This window comes from Talpa europaea (assembly GCF_964194135.1).
Source record: "Talpa europaea genome assembly, chromosome: 1".
Taxonomy (NCBI): domain Eukaryota; kingdom Metazoa; phylum Chordata; class Mammalia; order Eulipotyphla; family Talpidae; genus Talpa; species Talpa europaea.
In genome coordinates, this window is record NC_140073.1 from 108,400,272 (window position 1) to 108,422,810 (window position 22,539).

Sequence of the window (22,539 nt, forward strand, 5' to 3'; positions counted from 1 at the left end):
AAATACAAGGATCTAATGGATTGGAAAGTAACTTTGTAGCCTGCATGTTCCCAGGCTATTGCTAATATTTATCCAAATGCTTTGGGGGAAGATACAGCATTTAACATTTGTCCCTGAATAGTTACCAATTATTGCCTTCTTAAAGGAAAAGCACTTCATGTGAAACAAATTAAACTTAAGTCAGTTTACCAAGGTTTCAAGATTTTATGAAACTTCTATACAATATTGTGGTCATGATATTAAAGAATATTGGGATGAATGTAGACCAACTGAATATGTATTATATATGAAGTTATGCTATATATATGCCTAACATAATTATAATTATGCCTAACATATAACCTTATTTCTTAAATAGTTAATAATTAGAGATTATTATTATTATAGTTATGATTAGAGATTATATGACTAGAGATTTTGATTCCAAAAAAGCAGGCAGAACAGCAATATTTAAAATGCTTAAACATTTGTTCAAAAAGTAAACTTTCTTTTAATTATTTAACTTCTGAATAAAAGTTGTGGTTATTAAATATATAATCATTATAATATGCAAATTTATTTGTATCTGACCATAGTAATTTGAAGTGGAATACAGTCCTAGTTTCCCAGAGCTGAATTTCTCCCAGGTGAATGAGTAATTTTGTTTGCTCTTTGGGGAGACTAAATGTTTAGATGTTAGAAAAAAAAGTATTTCTAGTGGCTAACTAGCTCAAATCTGTTTCCTTTAATAATAATTTTAGAACTCTTGTGGAACAGTATCTCTCTCTACCCTTTTTTTTATTTGCATGGTAAAGTCTTAGAGGATTTTTTGAGGGTAGTAGAGATAAAATTGTTATGTTTTCTTTGCATTAAAATAAATCAGAAACACTATATTCATATTTTAATGGATTTCCAAAAAGCATGCTGTTGCATATATCACTCATTCAGATGAATTATGAACAACTAATTTGGGGAAGAAAACTTACTTTACTCCTGTCCCAATTCATTATTTCATTATGGAAACAATGAATGCCACCATTTAATAGTGATCTTTTCCCAAGAATTTTGCAACCAAATTGCATATAACCTAGAGGTATTGGTAAGTAGCACTTGTCCTGTATGTAGTGAGAAAAACTGAAATGATAAGTAGATGAAACATGAGTAACTGAGATGTAGTTAGAAAACATCTTTGTATCACAATTGTTTAAACTATTCAGTAGAGTAAATGGATCTTGCTTTATAGATTAGGTGCATTATTTAAACTTACATATGAATTATGTTTGAAATAAAAGGAATGCTTGTGAAAATACCAAATTATGAATCCTTTTTAAAACAAAAATTCTTTCATAAAACACTGGCTCCCCCTATCCCTTTTCTTTATTTTTGGTTCACTGCTGGGTTTAATGGAATAGCAAGAGGATTCAGCAAAAGGAAGAGAATTAACTTCAGGAACTAAAGTGAATCTTATCATTGGTTATATAACAAGACAAAAAAGTTGTAAGCTCCTAAGAAATTTTTGAGCACTTTTCTAGGTGTTGTCCAGGACTTAGAAGCTATATCTGAAATAGTTCATGTTCTCTAGGAATGACAGTTAAAACTCATACACATTGGCCTGGATAAATGATACAGTTTGTTTAAAAAAGGTGATGAGAAAGTGCTATAAAACCTCTAAATGGAAAATGAGCAAATTGAAATATGAAGTATAAAACAGTGCTTCTTTAACTCCCTCAAGAAAAGGGAGTGTGTTCTTCCTGATTCCTAGCGGAGTTAAAGCTTGATCTGAATTTTGTGTAATATAGGCGGTGATATGGATGAAGATAACATTTTTCTGAGAAATTGAATAACTTCTCAATCAGTAAGTGGTAGGTTTGGGTCTTGAACCCATGCTTTACCAATGTGTGCTTGCTTTTTTCTCTATGCATGTATATATACATATTTGTTTTTCAAATTATACCTAATAACCTTAGAAGTTAGTGCCAAGGGCCAGGGTCAGGGAGGTAGAAGGAAAAGCAGGTCTTGCAAAAAGACATTGGAACTTGCAGGGTTTTTATATGGTTATATCCAGGTGGCCACCATTGGTAGGTTGTAAGTAATCTTTTTCATAATTCTTTCTATTGTAGAGATTGTCTCTTCTTTTTTTTTCCTTTGTGCTAGAAAATACAGCCAGTACAGTCTTGTTCCAAGAACAGAAAGACTCAGAAAATATTTAGCCCCCAGCACATCTTTGTTTTTACATCATACATTTAGGAGGCAGAAATCCAATATCATGCTGTGATTTTTCAACAGTGAAAGATCAGATATGGGTCTCCATTTGTGTGTTCTCTTCTCCAGCAAGTCTCAAATGTCCAATTTTGATGTAAATGAAATAAGAAAAAGTTAATTGTTAGGACCTCTGACATTTTTAAAGTCCTAGATATTATTACATGATACCAAACCCTTGGAGAGGTAGGTTTTTGTTGTTGTTGTTTTTTTTTTTTTTCCTTTGGAAGGAATGTTCTTCTTAGAAGGAATGTTATATAGGAGATCTTCCAACCATAATCTGAAGTTATTACATTTGGTAGTTTTATTTTAAATACTCTTTAACATCAAATTCCTGGTAACATGTTTGGTGTTCTTTTAAGTATCTTATTTGATGATTAAATAAACAGAATTGTTCTTGTATTTATATTTTAATAGATATTTTAGCAAATTATGCTGAAATAAAAGTTGACATTCTGGTTCTGACATTTGTTTGTAAGAATTGATGGTGTTTCTGGTTAGCTCTTTTAAAATTACTATCTAGGAAATCTTAGTTTTTTAAAGAGAATATAGCCATTAATTTTTTTCTACAGATTAGGCAACAGAAGATTTGTGAAAACAAAATGTATTGATCTCATTTATATTCCCTTGATGAAGGAACACATGCTGGCCTCCGCTCGCTTTCTGTCCACTAATATGAAATCCTTGTCCCTGCTTCCTTGCTGGTAGGTTTTTAGAAGTTCAGTGAGCAATGCAAATCGCCTGAAGGGTGGAAAATTCCCTTGTCACACAGATGCCCTTATCAGCAGCAACCAGATGGAGCTCTGAGCAGGAACATTATCAATGTTAAATTGCTTTCCCCCCTCCCCTGAGTAGAGAGGATTAAAGCATTCCTTTAGAAATGGGTGGCAAATGTACAGACTTAGGAATATTAATGTTTTTAACAGTTTGCATTTATAAGTAAATATATGAAAATAACATTTCAAAATATTCTGTGTTCAAAATATAACCAAACCCAGTCAAAACGTTTTAAATAAATTAGGATTCTAAAAGTCACATACAGAGAATAAGCTTGAAATTTTGCCTTTTTTATTTTAAAATGGGGGATATCTTACTCTTAGTGTCAAATGCATATCTTGGAAAACAACTAGTTTATTTAAGTTGTGGCAAATAACAGTGTATTTAAGTTTATTAATACTGTTTTAAGTACAATGCAATTTAAATGGTCACAGAATTTTAATTTATTATTTGAAAAAATTGGATATTTTACTGTTACTGTTTTTGGGTAAATCTTTAGATTCTTTATCAATTTGATATTTGAATGTCAATTTATTAATTATTGCCATTCTGTAAGTTAATGATTGCTAACTGTATTGTAATTTCAGATCTATTTGAACAATACTAATGTTTAACAATGTCAATAATTATGGTGTATTTTAATGAAATTCTTATTTTAGAAGTCCATAAAAAAGAGTGCTGTTCATTATATGTGTTGTTCATAGCCACTTTGATGTTAGTGATTTTGTTTTTTAATATTGGTTTCTAGATACATCTAAACTACAATGAGTGATAACCATTTCTCTGGTAGAAAAATTGGTATGCCTTTGTGCTTTATATGACTACTCAGTGGCTAACAGTTGAAGTAAATATTCTGTCATCAGCTTCATATGCAGTTTTATTAAATACGTTTTTTCCCTTTAGGCCTAGTTTTTAGTATTTACCACAGTTGGGACTTTGCAATAAATAATGTTTGCAGTGTTTAGCAGATATAAATATGACCATAAAAGTAAGGATAGGTAAATTGTTCCCATTTATTTCTAAATTTCAGATAAAATATTACTGATATGTATAGTTTACAAAAATAAACTATACTTTTGCAAATAATGAAGTTGAAGAACTTTATTATTTAGGTTGAAACAGACATATCAATAAATACATTAAAAATATCAAATCAGCCTAATGACTGCGATATTTTTAATGCTTTACTTACAGAACCAATTTGGAACTTGAATTAATTCATCGAGGAGGCAATTTGTGTTCAGGTGGTGCAAGTACAGCTGGCAAAAGGTCCTGTTTAAGTAAGTATTAAACAGCACTAAATTAGAAAAAATTCTAATTATGTCATTTTGAAAGTACATAGACAGCATGAGTTTTTGGTGTATTTTCAAATTCTTTTTGTCTAGTTTTAATAGTGATTAAATGCTTTAAATAGTTAATCTTATACTTGGAAGAATCATGAATATTTAGTTCTTTATACTGTGATTACAGTGAGCAAATACCCTGCTAACTAATCAGATTACATTGGTTCAAAATTGAAACAATGTATTATACTCAACAATAAAAAGTTATCTTCAAACTTAAATTCTTTTAAATAAATTTTGTTTGGATTTAAAATCTTTTTATGAAGATGGTTTGTTTTATCTACAGATTCATATATATATGCATATATATGTATGTATTAAAAATTGCTGTTAATGAAGGCATTTGTACTATACTTTGATGTACACATTAAAATTTATTAAAATTGTGGATGTTGTTTTTGTTTAAAATATACTTTAATATTGTAAAATGAGTGTGTTTCTTTTTATAAGGGCATATTTGAGAGATTGTAATTTGGAACTTTGAGTGGATTTGTCATGAGCATGGTTTTGAGGCTGTCACTATTTATCATTGTTTTAGGGAATTAATGTGAATAGTAGAAGTAATGTGTATACTACTTATTGGTCCCAAATCACTGGAGTTAAAATATTACCTAAGTGATTGATATGGGCAAAAAATTATTTAATACACATAATGTATTCTTTTGAAAAGTGAATTTATTTTCTTAAATGCTAAAAATGTTAGTAATTATTAAAAATTATCAATACTTACTGATTTTTATAAAGTTGTATATTATTTATAAAATTGTGTATTATTTAAAAAGCAATATGTATATAAATTTGGAATGGTTTCAAAGCAAAGGACTAAGCAAAAACACCTTGAAATTTCTAACATAAAAATAGAAATTTATGTTAAATTTTGACTCAATTATTTTAAAAATTCTTACTAGTTGCATTAGTGTTTTGTTTTATTTTGCGTTATCACTCGATTCCCAGAAGTTTAAGGTTTTGGAAGTTATTTTTATTTTTTTAGTCAAGTATTTGATACTTATAGCCCCCTTGATTTAGGCACTTCAAATCTATTTGTACATAATGATTTACTGTTTAAGTTTTAAAGGGGTAGCTGTTGCTAAATAGAACTTTTATCTTCTAATCTGTTTGAATTAGTGGATACAGTAATTTTATTATACACTTTATTCTTTGTTATTAATTTATTCCCCAGTGATGTTTGACGTTGGCTAAGTTCTTTAAACTTTTACATTATAAAGTGCTTAGTAAAAGAAATTTCAGTTTTATGTTCAAAAATTCTACTGCATGTTTTTTTTTCTTCTGTGGTACTTCAATTTATCCAAAGGTTTGTAAATGATGAATTTATCCAGAATCCCCAAGATAGTAAAGTTCTAGCAGCAACTACTTTAATTATAAGCTTCAATTTAAATTATTAAATTGATACTTCCGATTTTCATTTCTTTTTATTTCCCTCTTTAATGAGTAGGAAATTATAGTGTGAGTATAGAAAGGATCATGATGAAGTGCATCCTGAATATCTGTTAATACTATTTATAGTTTCCTTTTTTCTTATCAATTATGTTAGGTTTTTTTAGAGCTTCATTGAGGTGTGCTTTATATTTATTGAGGTATAATTTATATTTAGGTTGTAGAATGTGATATATTTAGTTTTCATATGATTTTTTTGTTCAATTGCTTATTCATTATTTCTGTTAATATTTATAAAAGTAGCTCTATAAGTCATTTATGTAGAATATATTATATCTTATATAAGATCTTATTGTTTTGCAAGGGTATAACTTATGTATTTGTTATTTACTCAAGCCTAACAGAGACCTAATTTAAGTTGAAAACCAGAACATAAATTGGTGGTTTTTCATGGATTCATAGATTCAGTGTACACTTTTTTTTTAAATCTTCCCTTAAAATCTTTGATGGTATTATTGAACAAAAATTCTGGATTTGTCTAGGGACAAACTTAAGTCAGTCTAGGGACTGACTTATGAGGAGTCCCCATAAGTCAGTATTTTCCTTTTCCCATTGATTACTCTTCATAATCTCTTAAATATCTCATTTTTAAAGTTTCTTTCTGTGTTTCATAATATTTATAGAAATGATAAAGGAACTTTTATTTTTATCATACAGGGATCATCACACTTTTGGAATAATTTTCTTCTCTACAGCTTCTTGGTGAATTAAAGATTAGTTAGCAAAAGATTTAATGAATTTTGTCTGGAACAACCTCATAATTATGCATGCACACATACATAGAAAGAGACACAGAGAATTGCAAGCAGGGGTGAGGATGGGAGAGAGGGTTGTTTTTTATACAACTATGGAAGCAGAAAATATTACTTGCCAAATTTATACTGAGAAATAAAATTACGGTGAAACAATGCTATTAAGCATTTACATATTCAGACAGTTTTTAAAGTATTGAGGTAAAATGATAGTATTTAGTGAGAATGGAAGTTTGTATCTATGTGTCTGGGGGATTTGCCATAGTAAAAAAATGAACAAAATAAATCACCTACCAGCATAGTATGGTATTTTAATAATACCTTACATTTGTAGTTTTAAGTTTGTAAAGTACTTTCACATAAATTACCTAATCTTTAGAATGACCATGTGAAATAGGTGTTATCTCTTTTTATAGAAAAGGAAACTGAAGTTCAGAGTGATTGCCTTGCCAAGTCATACAGCTGGAAAATGTCAGAGCTTGCACTTGAACCCAGCTCTTCTGATTCTAAATTCAGTTATGTAAGACATATCTCTTGCCCTAAGTGTCCCAGAGGATGCTGAATCTTTAAGAAATTTCACCTATGGGTTTTAGTCAAGGACATCCTACTGTACACTGTTCCCTTGTGATCTTTCTAGGTTCTGCTACACTATACCCCGCCTGTTATCTTGTCTGTTTTCTTTTCCCAACCTTTCACTGTATATTCTAATTTTGTTTTGGGTCTCTCCTTCAAGGTGTTTTTTCAGGTCCTTCCTAATTCCTTCTTCCTTGGATACCAGTTGACTCTCCATTTTTCACCAGTTTGCTGGCTGATTTCCCTGTGCTCTTATTGTGAGCCATGCTCGTCAGCTTCCATATAAAACTGCTCCTGATTCCTGGGTCAGACTACTATGTATCCGCCAGAACATCAGGCATTAGGGACTTTGTGTTCAGCAGATAAGCAGGTTCTAATAACTTAATAAAAGGTACACAATGTTAAATTTTAAAGAGGGTTATGAATGAAGTTCGAGGAAATATGGCAGTTTGGGATCATATCTACTTGGTAGAATAAGTGAAACTTTCGGTTGATGTGGCATTTGAACAAAACTTTGAAAGATAAGTGAATTTAGAGTCTTTGTTACAAAATGGTATATACAGTGAAAAGTACAACCTACTTGGTTAGCAACAGTTGTAGGACAAAGCACATGTAAATAATTGAAAGCCTAACTTTTAACTAAGAATAATATTTTATTAAGAGTACTTAATTTCTTCTTTCAAGTGATTTGAGAGTAGATAGGAAACTCCTTAGATTCTAGTGAAGTTCACAGGCTTTCAACAATTTTTTGTTGTGGTATTTTTAGTGTATTTCTCAAGTAGAAATTGTTGAAACCAAAGGGTAGAATGGGAGTGGGGTAGAAAGAAGTGTCATTTAATAAATTATTAGTGTTGGAGTATAATTTTTAAAAATATCTATCTTTAGGTAGGATGATATCTTTTGATATCTTTGGGCCTGAGACTTTGTGCTTATTAATGTAGTTTGAGAAGCCACAGTTTATATCACAAATTGATTGCATGATTTTAGAGAGATATTAAAATTTAAACTGCAGTCAAGAGAGATTAAGCAAACTCTTGCTTTGACATTTTCATTTGGGGAGCTCTATATTAATATAATTTGCAATCTGACCAAGAAATGATGCATTCAGGGAATAATTTCCCCCTACATGTCTGTTATTGATAAAAAGCAGCCCAGCTAATATGCCTGTGGGCAACTTATAATAGTTTTAGTTGCTAAAAGTTTTTTCTTTTTGGTAAATTTAGAGCCACTGAAAATTTTGATGTTCTTCTTGCTCTGCATTAAGACTGTATAGCAGTATCATTGAATAAGATCATGAAATTGTTCTTAAGTAGTCTGATCTTATTCTTTCACTGTGGTATAGTTCTGTTATCTTTGATTTATAACATCTTTTTCAGATTTAAAAATTATAAATAAATGTAGATTGGTCAGATAACAATTTTCGTTCTGTTCTTTTTGTTACTACATTAAAAGTGGAAACTTTGGCCACCACGTTATAATAATGGTGAAAGTGTGGAAATTGTCCCCTAACTCCATTCTTTATGAGTATCCAGATGGGAATCTGTCCCTCACAATACTAACAAAAGATTGTTGTAAGAATTCAGTTTTACAATATTTATTTGAGTCTTCATAGATTGTAAATCTTGATAATACTATTTCTACTATTTCAACTCTACTATTGTCAAACAGAAGGATGAAAATTTATTTTTTACCTTTTTTTTAAGTGCTTAACAAAAAAAGATTCTATTGGTCTGTTAAAAAATGAGGTTAGGGCAAAAATGGGATTTATTCTCAAAGACTGATACAATTTATATCTTGGGAACAAAATAAATTGGCAGTTTGGGGAGATCTAGGCCAGAGGGGTAAGAGTAGGAAATAAAATATAAACTAAGCACATGAAATATAAACTAACTATAATGTCTTTATGTCTTTCTGAAGATCTAGTTCATTGTGACTTAGACAGCTTTCCTTCATTTATGATTTCTATATTCCAGGACTAAGTATCATATATAATAATTTCCACTATCAGGGCATACTAGTGTCTTGCTTGACTTAGGGCATGGAGCTTCTTTTTTCTGCAGTTACATTAGAACCCTCTCCCTTGCTGCTTAGTTTTGAATTAGTTCTATAATAGAATTGAATTCATGGTGTTACCTCTTTGGCAAAGAGTTTCAAAATAAGGAATCTTGACTATTATCGGCCTTTTCTTTACCCTTCCTAGGACTACCTATATTTAGAAATAGAAGTGCCTACTAGTCATTTAAACACTGAAGTAGGAGATAAATTCCATGAAACTAATACTAATTCTATGACACTTTAGGTAAAAGAGAATGATGATATAATGTGTCTATTAGTGAAGGCATAGGAATTCCAAGAGGTGGTGGAAACACAGCATAGAAAGTAAGAAAATACTACAGACAGCCTTTGAAAATACTCAAATGGTATTTTCCAGTTCTCACAGGGTAGATAAACATTCTCCTAAGAAGCAAGGTTGGCTACCTTATCCTTGAACTTTTATGTTTATTTACCTGAAGCAACATAGAATACAATGCTGGAAGGAGCACTGTGTGGAAGTTAGATATGCAGTCTGCTCTTTCTTATCCATTGACATTTGGAAAAGTTACCTTATGTTTTTACCTCATTATGAAAAGAGTTATGATGATACTTGCACCAGTTATCACACATATATATGTATGGTTAATATAAGAGCCAAATGGTATCTGTATATGACTGCCACTTTATTCTTGCCCTACCTCTTCTGAAATGGTGAGGAGTGAATGGGGAAAGAGGAATCAGCTCTTGTACCCCCTGTCATGACCCTCCCATTTCTTTTTTTTTTTTAAATAATAAATTTTATTTTTATATTCCCCATACAATTGCAGCCCCCCCATTCTGACCCCAATCACTCCCCTCCCACCCCCACCCCCCCAAAAGTGTCTCTGGTTCATAGTTTCTTGTTGATTTTGATTTTCACTTTCTTATAGTTATTCATTTTCCTGGTCCCTTATTTAAGTTTTCTAGATTCCTGCTGTGAGTGAGACCATCCGGTATTTTTCTTTTTCTTTCTGGCTTATTTCGCTGAGCATGATCCCTTCCAGCGCCATCCATGTTGCTGCAAATTGCATGTGTTTATCTTTTTTGAATGCTGAGTAATATTCCATGGTATATATGTACCACATCTTCTTGATCCAGTCATCTATTTTTGGGCATTTGGGTTGTTTCCAAAGCTTAGCTATTGTAAACAGTGCTGCTATAAACATAGGGGTGCAGGTGTTCTTTGGAATTGATGTTTCTGTGTCCTTTGGGTAAATACCTAGAAGTGGAATTGCTGGATCATATGGAAGCTCTATGTTTAGTAGGTCCAGAAATCTCCACACAGCTCTCCATAGTGGTTGGACCAGTTTGCACTCCCACCAACATTGCAGAAGAGTTCCTTTTTCTCCACACCCTCGCCAACATTTGTTGTTGCTAGTTTTTTTAATATGTGCCATTCTCACTGGTGTAAGATGGTATCTCATGGTAGTTTTGATTTGCATTTCCCTGATGACCAGTGATGTTGAACATTTTTTCATATGCCTGTTGGCCATTTGCATTTCCTCTTCAGAGAAGTTTCTTTTTAGCTCTTCTGCCCATTTTTTGACAGGATTATTTTCTTTGTTGTTGTTGAGTCTCATCAGCTCTTTGCAGATTTTTGTGATCAGTCCTTTATCATTAGTGTTGGGTGCAAAAATGTTCTCCCAGTTGGTGGGGTTTCTCTTTGTTTTTGTTATTGTCTCTTTTGCTGTGCAGAAGCTCTTTAATTTGATGTAGTCCCAGCTGTTTATCTTTGCCTTCACTATCACTGCTTTGGGTGATGTGTCTGTAAAGATGTCTTTGATGTGCAAATCACGTAGTGTTTCGCCTATATTTCCTTCTATATATTTTATGGTTTCAGGTCTTATGTCTAGTTCTTTAATCCATTTTGAGTTGATTTTTGTGTATGGTGTGAGGTAGTGGTCAAGCTTCATTCTTTTGCATGTAGCAACCCAGTTTTCCCAGCACCATTTATTGAACAAACTTTCTTTGCTCCAATGCATAGTCTTTGCTCCTTTGTCAAAGATTAGTTGACCATAAATCTGTGGGTTTATTTCTGGATTTTCTATTCGATTCCATTGGTCTGTATGTCTGTTCTTGTTCCAATACCATGCAGTTTTGATGATTATGGCTTTGTAGTATAGTTTGAAGTCTGGGAGTCTGATGCCTCCATTCCCTTCTTTTTTTTTCAGGAGAGCTTTGGCTATTCGGGGTTTTTTGTGATTCCATATGAATTTCATCAATAATTGTTCTATTTCTTTGAAGAATGACATTGAAATTTTGATTGGAATAGCATTGAATCTGTATATTGCTTTTGGAAGGATGGCCATTTTAATAATGTTTATTCTTCCAATCCATGAGCAGGGGATGTCTTTCCATTTCTTTGTGTCTTCTTCTATTTCTTTTAACAGTGTTTTATAGTTTTCTTTGTATAGGTCCTTTACCTCTTTTGTTAGATTTATTCCCAAATATTTGATTTTTTTTGTTTCAATAAAAAAAGGGATGGTTTTTTTGATTTCTTCTTCTTCAGATTTATTGTTTGTGTATAGGAAGGCTACTGACTTTTGCGTGTTGATTTTGTATCCTGCCACTTTACTGAACTGATTGATGAGTTGAATTAGTTTTTCTGTGGAGTTTTTGGGATTCTCTATGTATATTATCATATCATCTGCAAATAGTGATAGTTTGACTTCTTCTTTTCCTATTTGGATTCCTCGGATGTCTTTCTCTTGTCTTATTGCTCTGGCTAGGACTTCCAGTATTATATTGAAAAGCAGTGGTGAGAGTGGACATCTTTGTCTTGTTCCAGATCTTAATGGAATTGACCCTCCCATTTCTTGCGACAGATCTTTAGAGCCAAAGATTTCCCTTAGAACCTTCTTCTTAGAGCTGTTCTCAAAACTCACTTAAAGAACTTCTTCTCACTTTTCCACTGCTAATTTTTCAGAAGTGTGTAGAAGAACTGGGGGAAGTTGACTCTGCTGTAAGGGGAATATATTCACACCTATTAATTCTCCCTAGGATAAATAGGTCAGAGCTTTTTCCTCACTTTGATTAAGTTATCGAGAAATTAAATTTTTTCCTCCATGGTAATTATTCAGAGAATCACTTGGCTAGTTGAGATTATTGACAATTTTTTTTAAAGATTTATTTATGCATACAAGAGCTGGGGTACAGGCCAGAGATGTGGGGGGTGAGAGGATTCACCAGAGACAGAGTGGGGGACAGAACAGGTGCTCTGACCAAAATACACTGTTGAGGGGAGCAGCGGGCGAGACAGGAGAGGTCTGCCTCGCCATGTGGTTTCTCCCTGGCCGGCGGGTGATTGAACATTGCTTCATAGTGCGGTGCTCAACCTCTTGCGCCACCAGGGAGGCCTCATTAACAATTTTTTAACCAATGGTAATTAGACTGACAGAACTAAAATCTTGAATGCAGTTTAAGTTTACCTTCGATAAAGTTTAACAGTGGTACAATTTAAAATTGAACCAATTTATGAAAGTCCTTTGGATAACTCTTTAATATGTATTTATGTCTTTATGATAAATATGAATTATATACAAAAGCAATAAAATACCAGTTTTGGATTTCTTATATGTTTAGAAATAACTGACAGAAACACAGAATTTCCAGGCTGGCACTGAGCTCTGTGAACTTCTGTTTCAAAGCATTTTTTGAAAGATTTCAACATGTAACAACTTTGTGTCCAATTTTCTTAACTGAACAGGATTGTTTTTGAAAGGCAGATATATTTCATAGGATATGTATGATTCTTCAGTAACATATCTAGTTAAAGTCAATACTAAAGACTTGTTATATATTATTTTAATTATCTTGGAAGATGCCCCAGGCTTACAATCTAAATTCTTCATACATAAGGAAAGGAATGTGTGTATGATAAAAATGGAATGTCATACTTTGCTTTTAATCATAAACACCCAAGGGAGGACTGGAGTGGTCGAAATAAGTAGTAAGTAACACATGTTGAGTTCTAGTCTTAGCTTTTCCAATAAATGCTGGGGTGACCTGGCAATATACTTCCTTCCTAGGATCTTTTTCTTTATCTATGGAATGAGAGAGTGTCAGATGATGAAAAATTTCCTTCTAACATTTGTACTTCTTTAATTATGGTAGAGGATAGGAACAAAGGCAGGTTGTAACACTATTTCTATTCTAATGATGGTTTCCAAGCAAAATAGGTTAGTAAAATTGCAACTTCCATTACCTTGATTTTAAATCAGACAAGCTAATTCATTTTTGATCTTGAAAGAAAATATTAAAAAAGAGCTCTTTGATTCAGTTAGCATCTACATAAAAAGAATGCAATACTCCCCACCTTGCATTTAAGATAATATTTTTCTGCCAGGAAAAGTTAGTTTTTCAACACCTTTGGGTTTAGACAAATTTTTTTTTAAAGATTTATTTATTTTTATTGTTTATACAAGCACTGGGTACAGTCAGAAGCGCAGGAGGGTGAGAGAATTCACCAGAACCAGAGCCGGGAGCAGAGCAGGCAGAAGGACCGAAGTAACTGCTGAGGGGAGCAGCGGGCGGCAGGGGAGGTCTGCGCGCCTTGTGGGACCCTCCTCCGGTGGCCAGGGTGCAGCCGGGGATCGAACCAGTGCAGCAGAGGCTGCAGGCAGCTTCGCAACCTAGCGCTCAACCGCTGCGCCACCGGGGAGACCCTCGGTTTAGACACATTTTTAAAATTATAAATTATGTTCTTAGTAAAGACAATCTCTTACGCTTAGTTGAATTGAGGGAAAAAAAGGTAACTATCTTTATCATGTTATTTCACTGCTAAAAACATGCCGTATTCATAGTGTTACTAATGGAACTAGGTCGTTGGGAAAAGTGGAAATTTGAAAAATTTACATATATCAAAATTGGGGGTAACAATATTACTTACCTGCTAGAATTTTTGTGAAAAATAACTCAAACCTATGTAAAGTGGTTATTAACATAGTGCTTGGCACATAATATGTATTCAGCTATTGACAGTCATGAATCAGTTGAAGAAATTTTAAGAGAAAATTGAGACTATACATTGTCTTATAGGTAAGAGGTAAAGCCGAATAAGGCATGTAGATTCTTTTGTTTGTTATAGAGAGGTCAGTTTGAAATGTACCTTCATTTTCTATTTTGTCCATCTCACAGTTTCTCGTATGTCTTATAGTAACTCCCCAAAGCAACAACTCCTCTTCCTCCATACACATACACACACACACACAAACACATATATACACTCACTCACTAACATACTGATGAATTTTAAGGTAATGTAAAATATAATTGCTCAAATAAAATCTTGTTTATTTTTTATTTTAATTTAGGGAACAAATGATAACAGTATGTGTCATTGGGCTTTTATCTTTCTGGTTTTAAGAATTAAATTTAACCATATGTCAAGAAGTATATTCTGACCTACTAGAAAATAACTTTTGATTCACATATCCTTTTGAGTATTTGTGGCAGATTAATCTGTTTAAATTCTCTTTTTTACCAAAAATGAACAAATAAAATCAAAATTTACAATTATTTTTAGTAATTAAAAGATCTTAAATGAAAGTTTTTCTTCTAAATGTCATGAGCAGAATTTTGTTGAAAGCTAAAACTAGAATTTTGTTGAAAGCTAAAACAGTTTTTGAAAGCTAAAACTAGTTGATTGTTATTATGGTACAAACAGAAGAAATGAATCTAGTTGGAGTAGTTCTACATAATCTTTTCTTCAGATTGTTTTTTTCATGTCAAATCAAAAGTTGCTGCAGTCACAATTCAGTCTAAAGAGAATTTAGGGGACAATAGTAGGCAAAGAGAGCAAAGAGAGAACTTCATTGAACAGTGATTTATATGGATATTGTCCATATTATCGAGTATAGTTTATTGAAGATAACAGTAAATTTTGGTTAAGAGGACAGTAGTGAGAAGTACAAGTTGTCAAGGTTGAAGCATAAAACCAAAGAAGAGTAGATTTATAATAGGAGGTAAGGGAAACAGAACCATTCCTATATGAAGATTGAGCATAAGGACAATCCAGATTCCATTAAAAATTATTTGGATATGTATTTCAGAGTTTACATTAAAAGAGAACATGAAATAGTTTGTACTTAAAACTGTATGAATTATAGTTTTAAAGATAAGAAACATTTCCTGATGTGAATTAACTAGAAATTTTGCCAGCATTTTGTTCTAGAATAATTATGTGAACTTTTTAATTATCTTTTCTTCACTTTGTTTAGATCAACTGTTCCATGTATTAGCCTTGCACATGCGACTTTACAGCATTGATTCTGAGTATAATCCCTGGAGAAAGCTCACACAGTTAGTGGAGGAGATGAATTCACAGTAAGTATTACTGAAAGATTCATGTCAATTTAAGCAGTTTTTAAAAAATATTTAAGTATAAAATATGGTTTAAATTCTTTTGAATATGTATTTTCCTCATGCAACACAGACATACATAATAAAAATTAGAAAGTTTACTAGCAATCCCTAATGATTCTTGCCTGAAATTCAGTATTTCATTAGGTGATACAAAATAGTGATTTAAAAAATCCTTCTGATTTATTTATTAGCTAATTTTTTTAATAAAAGAGAACTTTGTGAAGGAAAATATTTTTATAAAGGAGAACTTTTGCATCAGATATTTAGTTACCTTGAAATATAGTCTGGCAGAATGAATGCTTAATTCTTCACATTCTACAAATTTTCAAAGAAATGAGTTGATTCCTTAGCAGCTGCCACTGGTGTTCATTAAGTTATCATTTATTTTATGATCTTGTGAATTTTTATATGTTAGATGTGATTTACTCCTTTTTAGCTATCCTTTTATATACAAATTGCTCCCTTCATTTAGTGGTAATTCCTAATTTAGATTGATGTTCTGCTTTGATACCCAGCTTCTTTTTGATAATATCCTTGCTTTCTGGCATAAGAAGTTGACCCAGGTTTATTTTGTACATGTCTACCTTATACCTGTAATCAGCTGTTTTTCCTTGTAGTTCTTTCCATGGGAAATGATATTTAGAAATAAAAATCTGGGTATTAATGTTATGCATAGCTACTGGGTTATTGTTTCTTTATAGATCATTCCACTGTACAGAGTTCAGGAATTTTTTTTTTTTTAAGATTTATTTATTTATTTATACATGCACTGGGTACAGTCAGAAGCGCGGGAGGGTGAGAGAATTCACCAGAGCCAGAGCGGGGAGCAGAGCAGGCAGAAGGACCGAAGTACACTGCTGAGGGGAGCAGCGGGCGGCAGGAGAGGTCTGCGCGCCATGTGGGACCCTCCTCCGGTGGCCGGGGAGCATCCGGGGATCGAACCGGCGCCACAGAGGCTGCGGGCAGCTTCGCAACCCAGCGCTCAACCGCTGCGCCACCGGGGAGGCCCACAGGAATTTTTTTTAAAGGAGAACAGTTCTTGAATTTTAACTGTTACTTATAATTCAAACCTCAGTTTACAAGCCTATGTTGTTTTTTTTGAAAATAAATTTTATTTTTATATTCCCCATACAATTGCAACTCCCTTATTTAAACCCCAGTCCCTCCCCTCCCCGCCCCCCACTCCCCGTAGAGTGTCTCTGGTTCATAGTTTTTTGTTGATTTTGATTTTCAATTTCTTATAGTTATTCATTTTCCTGGTCCCTTATTTAAGTTTTCTAGATTCCTGCTATGAGTGAGACCATCCGGTATTTTTCTTTTTCTTTCTGGCTTATTTTGCTGAGCATGATCCCTTCCAGTGCCATCCATGTTGCTGCAAATTGCATGTGTTTATCTTTTTTGAATGCTGAGTAATATTCCTTGGTGTATATGTATCACATTTTCTTGATCCAGTCATCTATTTTTGGGCATTTGGGTTGTTTCCAAAGCTTAGCTATTGTAAACAGTGCTGCTATAAACATAGGGGTGCAGGTGCTCTTTGGAATTGATGTTTCTGTGTCCTTTGGGTAAATACCTAGGAGTGGAATTGCTGGATCATATGGAAGCTCTATGTTTAGTTGGTCCAGAAATCTCCACACAGCTCTCCATAGTGGTTGGACCAGTTTGCACTCCCACCAACAGTGCAGGAGAGTTCCTTTTTCTCCACACCCTCGCCAACATTTGTTGTTGCTAGTTTTTTTAATATGTGCCATTCTCACTGGTGTAAGATGGTATCTCATGGTAGTTTTGATTTGCATTTCCCTGATGACCAGTGATGTTGAACATTTTTTCATATGCCTGTTGGCCATTTGCATTTCCTCTTCAGAGAAGTTTCTTTTTAGCTCTTCTGCCCATTTTTTGACAGGATTATTTTCTTTGTTGTTGTTGAGTCTCATCAGCTCTTTGCAGATTTTTTGTGATCAGTCCTTTATCATTAGTGTTGTGTGCAAAAGCTTTCTCCCAGTCGGTGGGGTTTCTCTTTGTTTTTGTTATTGTCTCTTTTGCTGTGCAGAAGCTCTTTAATTTGATGTAGTCCCAGCTGTTGATCTTTGCCTTCACTATCACTGCTTTGGGTGATGTGTCTGTAAAGATGTCTTTGATGTGCATATCACGTAGTGTTTCTCCTGTATTTCCTTCTATGTATTTTATGGTTTCAGGTCTTATGTCTAGTTCTTTAATCCATTTTGAGTTGATTTTTGTGTATGGTGTGAGGTAGTGGTCAAGCTTCATTCTTTTGCATGTAGCGACCCAGTTTTCCCAGCACTATTTATTGAACAAACTTTCTTTGCTCCAATGCATAGTCTTTGCTCCTTTGTCAAAGATTAGTTGACCATAAATCTGTGGGTTTATTTCTGGATTTTCTATTCGATTCCATTGGTCTGTGTGTTTGTTCTTGTTCCAATACCATGCAGTTTTGATGATTATGGCTTTGTAGTATAGTTTGAAGTCTGGGAGTATGATGCCTCCATTCCCCCTTTTTTTTTTTTTTCAGTAGAGCTTTGGCTATTCGGGGTTTTTGGTGATTCCATATGAATCTCATCAATAATTGTTCTATTTCTTTGAAGAATGACATTGAAATTTTTATTGGAATAGCATTGAATCTGTATATTGCTTTTGGTAGGATGGCCATTTTAATAATGTTTATTCTTCCAACCCATGAGCAGGGGATCATTTCTTTGTGTCTTCTATTTCTTTTAACAGTGTTTTATAGTTTTCTTTGTATAGGTCCTTTACCTCTTTTGTTAGATTTATTCCCAAGTATTTGATTTTTTTTGTTTCGATAATAAAAGGGATGGTTTTTTTTTATTTCTTCTTCAGATTTATTGTTTGTGTATAGGAAGGCTACTGACTTTTGCGCGTTGATTTTTTTTTTTTTATAAATTTTATTGTTATATTCCCCATACAATTGCAGCCCCCCATTCTGACCCCAATCCCTCCCCTCCCGCCCCCGCCCCCCTAAAAGTGTCTCTGGTTCATAGTTTTTTGTTGATTTTGATTTTCACTTTCTTATAGTTATTCATTTTCCTGGTCCCTTATTTAAGTTTTCTAGATTCCTGCTTTGAGTGAGACCATCCGGTATTTTTCTTTTTCTTTTTGGCTTATTTCGCTGAGCATGATCCCTTCCAGCTCCATCCATGTTGCAGCAAATTGCATGTGTTTATCTTTTTTGAATGCTGAGTAATATTCCATGGTATATATGTACCACATCTTCTTGATCCAGTCATCTATTTTTGGGCATTTGGGTTGTTTCCAAAGCTTAGCTATTGTAAACAGTGCTGCTATAAACATAGGGGTGCAGGTGTTCTTTGGAATTGATGTTTCTGTGTCCTTTGGGTAAATACCTAGGAGTGGAATTGCTGGGTCATATGGAAGCTCTATGTTTAGTAGGTCCAGAAATCTCCACACAGCTTTCCACAGTGGTTGGACCAGTTTGCACTCCCACCAACAGTGCAGAAGAGTTCCTTTTTCTCCACACCCTCGCCAACATTTGTTGTTGCTAGTTTTTTTAATATGTGCCATTCTCACTGGTGTAAGATGGTATCTCATGGTAGTTTTGATTTGCATTTCCCTGATGACAAGTGATGTTGAACATTTTTTCATATGCCTGTTGGCCATTTGCATTTCCTCTTCAGAGAAGTTTCTTTTAAGCTCTTCTGCCCATTTTTTGACTGGATTATTTTCTTTGTTGTTGTTGAGTCTCATCAGCTCTTTGCAGATTTTTGTGATCAGTCCTTTATCATTAGTGTTGGGTGCAAAAATGTTCTCCCAGTTGGTGGGGTTTCTCTTTGTTTTTGTTATTGTCTCTTTTGCTGTGCAAAAGCTCTTTAATTTGATATAGTCCCAGCTGTTTATCTTTGCCTTCACTATCACTGCTTTGGGTGATGTGTCTGTAAAGATGTCTTTGATGTGCAAATCACGTAGTGTTTCGCCTATATTTCCTTCTATATATTTTATGGTTTCAGGTCTTATGTCTAGTTCTTTAATCCATTTTGAGTTGATTTTTGTGTATGGTGTGAGGTGGTGGTCAAGCTTCATTCTTTTGCTTGTAGCGACCCAGTTTTCCCAGCACCATTTATTGAACAAACTTTCTTTGCTCCAATGCATATTCTTTGCTCCTTTGTCAAAGATTAGTTGACCATAAATCTGTGGGTTTATTTCTGGATTTTCTATTCGATTCCATTTGTCTGTATGTCTGTTCTTGTTCCAATACCATGCAGTTTTGATGATTATGGCTTTGTAGTATAGTTTGAAGTCTGGGAGTCTGATGCCTCCATTCCCTTCTTTTTTTTTCAGGAGAGCTTTGGCTATTCGGGGTTTTTTGTGATTCCATATGAATTTCATCAATAATTGTTCTATTTCTTTGAAGAATGACATTGAAATTTTGATTGGAATAGCATTGAATCTGTATATTGCTTTTGGAAGGATGGCCATTTTAATAATGTTTGTTCTTCCAATCCATGAGCAGGGGATGTCTCTCCATTTCTTTGTATCTTCTTCTATTTCTTTTAACAGTGTTTTATAGTTTTCTTTGTATAGGTCCTTTACCTCTTTTGTTAGATTTATTCCCAAATATTTGATTTTTTTTGTTTCAATAACAAAAGGGATGGTCTTTTTGATTTCTTCTTCTTCAGATTAATTGTTTGTGTATAGGAAGGCTACTGACTTTTGCGTGTTGATTTTGTATCCTGCCACTTTACTGAACTGATTGATGAGTTGAATTAGCTTTTCTGTGGAGTTTTTGGGGTTCTCTATGTATAATATCATATCGTCTGCAAATAGTGATAGTTTGACTTCTTCTTTTCCTATTTGGATTCCTTGGATGTCTTTCTCTTGTCTTATTGCCCTGGCTAGGACTTCCAGTATTATATTGAAAAGCAATGGTGAGAGTGGACATCCTTGTCTTGTTCCAGATCTTAATGGAATTGCTTTCAGCTTTTCACCATTGAGAATGATACTGGCTGTTGGCTTGTCATAGATGGCCTTTATGATGTTGAGGTATGTTCCTTGTATCCCAAGAACTTCAAGGGCTTTTATCATGAATGGGTGTTGCACTTTGTCGAAAGCTTTCTCAGCATCTATTGATATTATCATATGGTTTTTATATTTCTTTTTGTTGATGTGTTGGATAACGTTGATTGATTTTCGGATGTTAAACCATCCTTGTGCCCCTGGAATGAATCCAACTTGGTCGTGGTGAATTATCTTATGGATACATTGTTGGATTCTGATAGCTAAAATTTTATTGAGGATTTTTGCATCAGTGTTCATTAGGGAGATTGGCCTGTAGTTTTCCTTTTTTGTGTTGTCCTTGTTCGGTTTTGGTATTAGTGTAATGCTGGCTTCATAGAACGTGTTTGGTATTGTCCCTTCCTTCTCAATTTTTTGGAAGAGTTTGTGAAGGATAGGCACTAATTCGTCTCTGAATGTTTGGTAGAATTCATTTGTAAATCCATCAGGTCCTGGGCTTTTGTTTTTGGGGAGGTTTTTGATTACCATTTCAATTTCGCTAATTGTAATTGGTCTGTTTAGGTGTTCTATTTCTTCTTTATCTAGCTTTGGGTGATTGTAGAGTTGTATGAATTTGTCCATCTCCTCTAGATTGTTAAACTTGTTTCCATATAACTGTTCATAGTAGTTACTGATTATTCTTTTGATTTCTGCTGTGTCCGTTGTGATTTCTCCTCTTTCATTGATGATCCTGTTTATTTGTGCTTTCTCCCTTTTTTCCTTTGTGAGCCTGGCTAGGGGTTTGTCTATTTTATTGATTTTTTCAAAGAACCAGCTCTTGGTTTCATTGATCTTTTGGATTGTTTTTTTAGTTTCAATTTCATTTATTTCTGCTTTGGTTTTTATTATTTCTTTTCTTCTACTGGTTTTGGGGTTTTTTTGTTGTTCTTTTTCTAGATCTTTGAGCTTCGAGATTAGGTTGTTTCTTTGCGTTCTTTCTTGTTTCTTGATGTGAGCTTCTATTGCTATATATTTTCCTCTTATTACTGCTTTTGCTGCATCCCATACATTTAGGATATTGGTGTCCTCCTTGTCGTTCAATTCAAAAAATTTTTTAATTTCTTCTTTGATCTCCTCATTAGTCCAATGGTCTTCCAGTAGTGTGGTTTTTAATCTCCATGAGGTAGGAAAGTTCCTTGCCTTCTTTTTATGGTTTATTTCTAGTTTGATGCCTTCATGGTCAGAAAAGATGGTTGATATGATTTCAATCTTGGTGTATCTGTTGATGTTTGTCTTGTGCCCCAGTATGTGATCGATCCTGGAGAATGATCCGTGTGCGCTTGAGAAAAATGTGTACTCCGTTTTTTTGGGGTTTAGTGTTCTATAGATGTCTGTTAAGCCCAATTGCTCTAGGTCTTTATTTAGAGCTTTGGTTTCTTTACTTATTTTTTGTCTTGTTGATCTATCCATTGTTGATAGTGGTGTGTTGAAGTCTCCCACTACGTATGTGTTTTCTCTGATGTCTGTTTTCAGAGAGGACAACAGTTGTCTGATATATTTTGGTGCTCCTTCGTTTGGTGAGTATATGTTAATGAGTGTTATTTCTTCTTGAAGTATTGTCCCCTTGATCATAATGTAGTGACCATTGGGGTCTCTTTTTATCTTTTTGAGTTTGAAATCTGTTTTATCTGATATAAGTATAGCTGTTCCTGCTTTCTTTTTTGGTCCATTTGCTTGTAGGATTGTTTTCCATCCTTTAACTTTGAGCCTATTTTTTATCTTTTGTAGCTAAATGTGTTTCCTGGAGACAGCAAAAGGTTGGGTTTTGTTTCTTAATCCAGGCTGCAACTCTGTGTCTTTTTATTGAAGAGTTTAGTCCATTTACATTTAGAGTTAATATTGATATGTTAGCATCTGTATTTGCCATTATGTTTGCTTTCCTTTGATTTTATTTATTCTTTTAATAACTTTTTTTTTTT

General features: G+C 33.6%; 1 protein-coding gene across 1 annotated transcript in view; it reads left to right on the forward strand.

Annotated features, from left to right (window-relative positions):
- The window catches only part of UBR3 (ubiquitin protein ligase E3 component n-recognin 3), a gene marked incomplete at both ends in the record, with an annotated part of 155,569 nt that overhangs the window by 102,431 nt on the left and 30,599 nt on the right, over window positions 1-22,539 (forward strand). Inside the window, 2 exon segments of the mRNA XM_084249572.1 lie at window positions 4,210-4,295; window positions 15,430-15,535. Coding sequence (XP_084105698.1) covers window positions 4,210-4,295; window positions 15,430-15,535 — 192 coding nt within the window.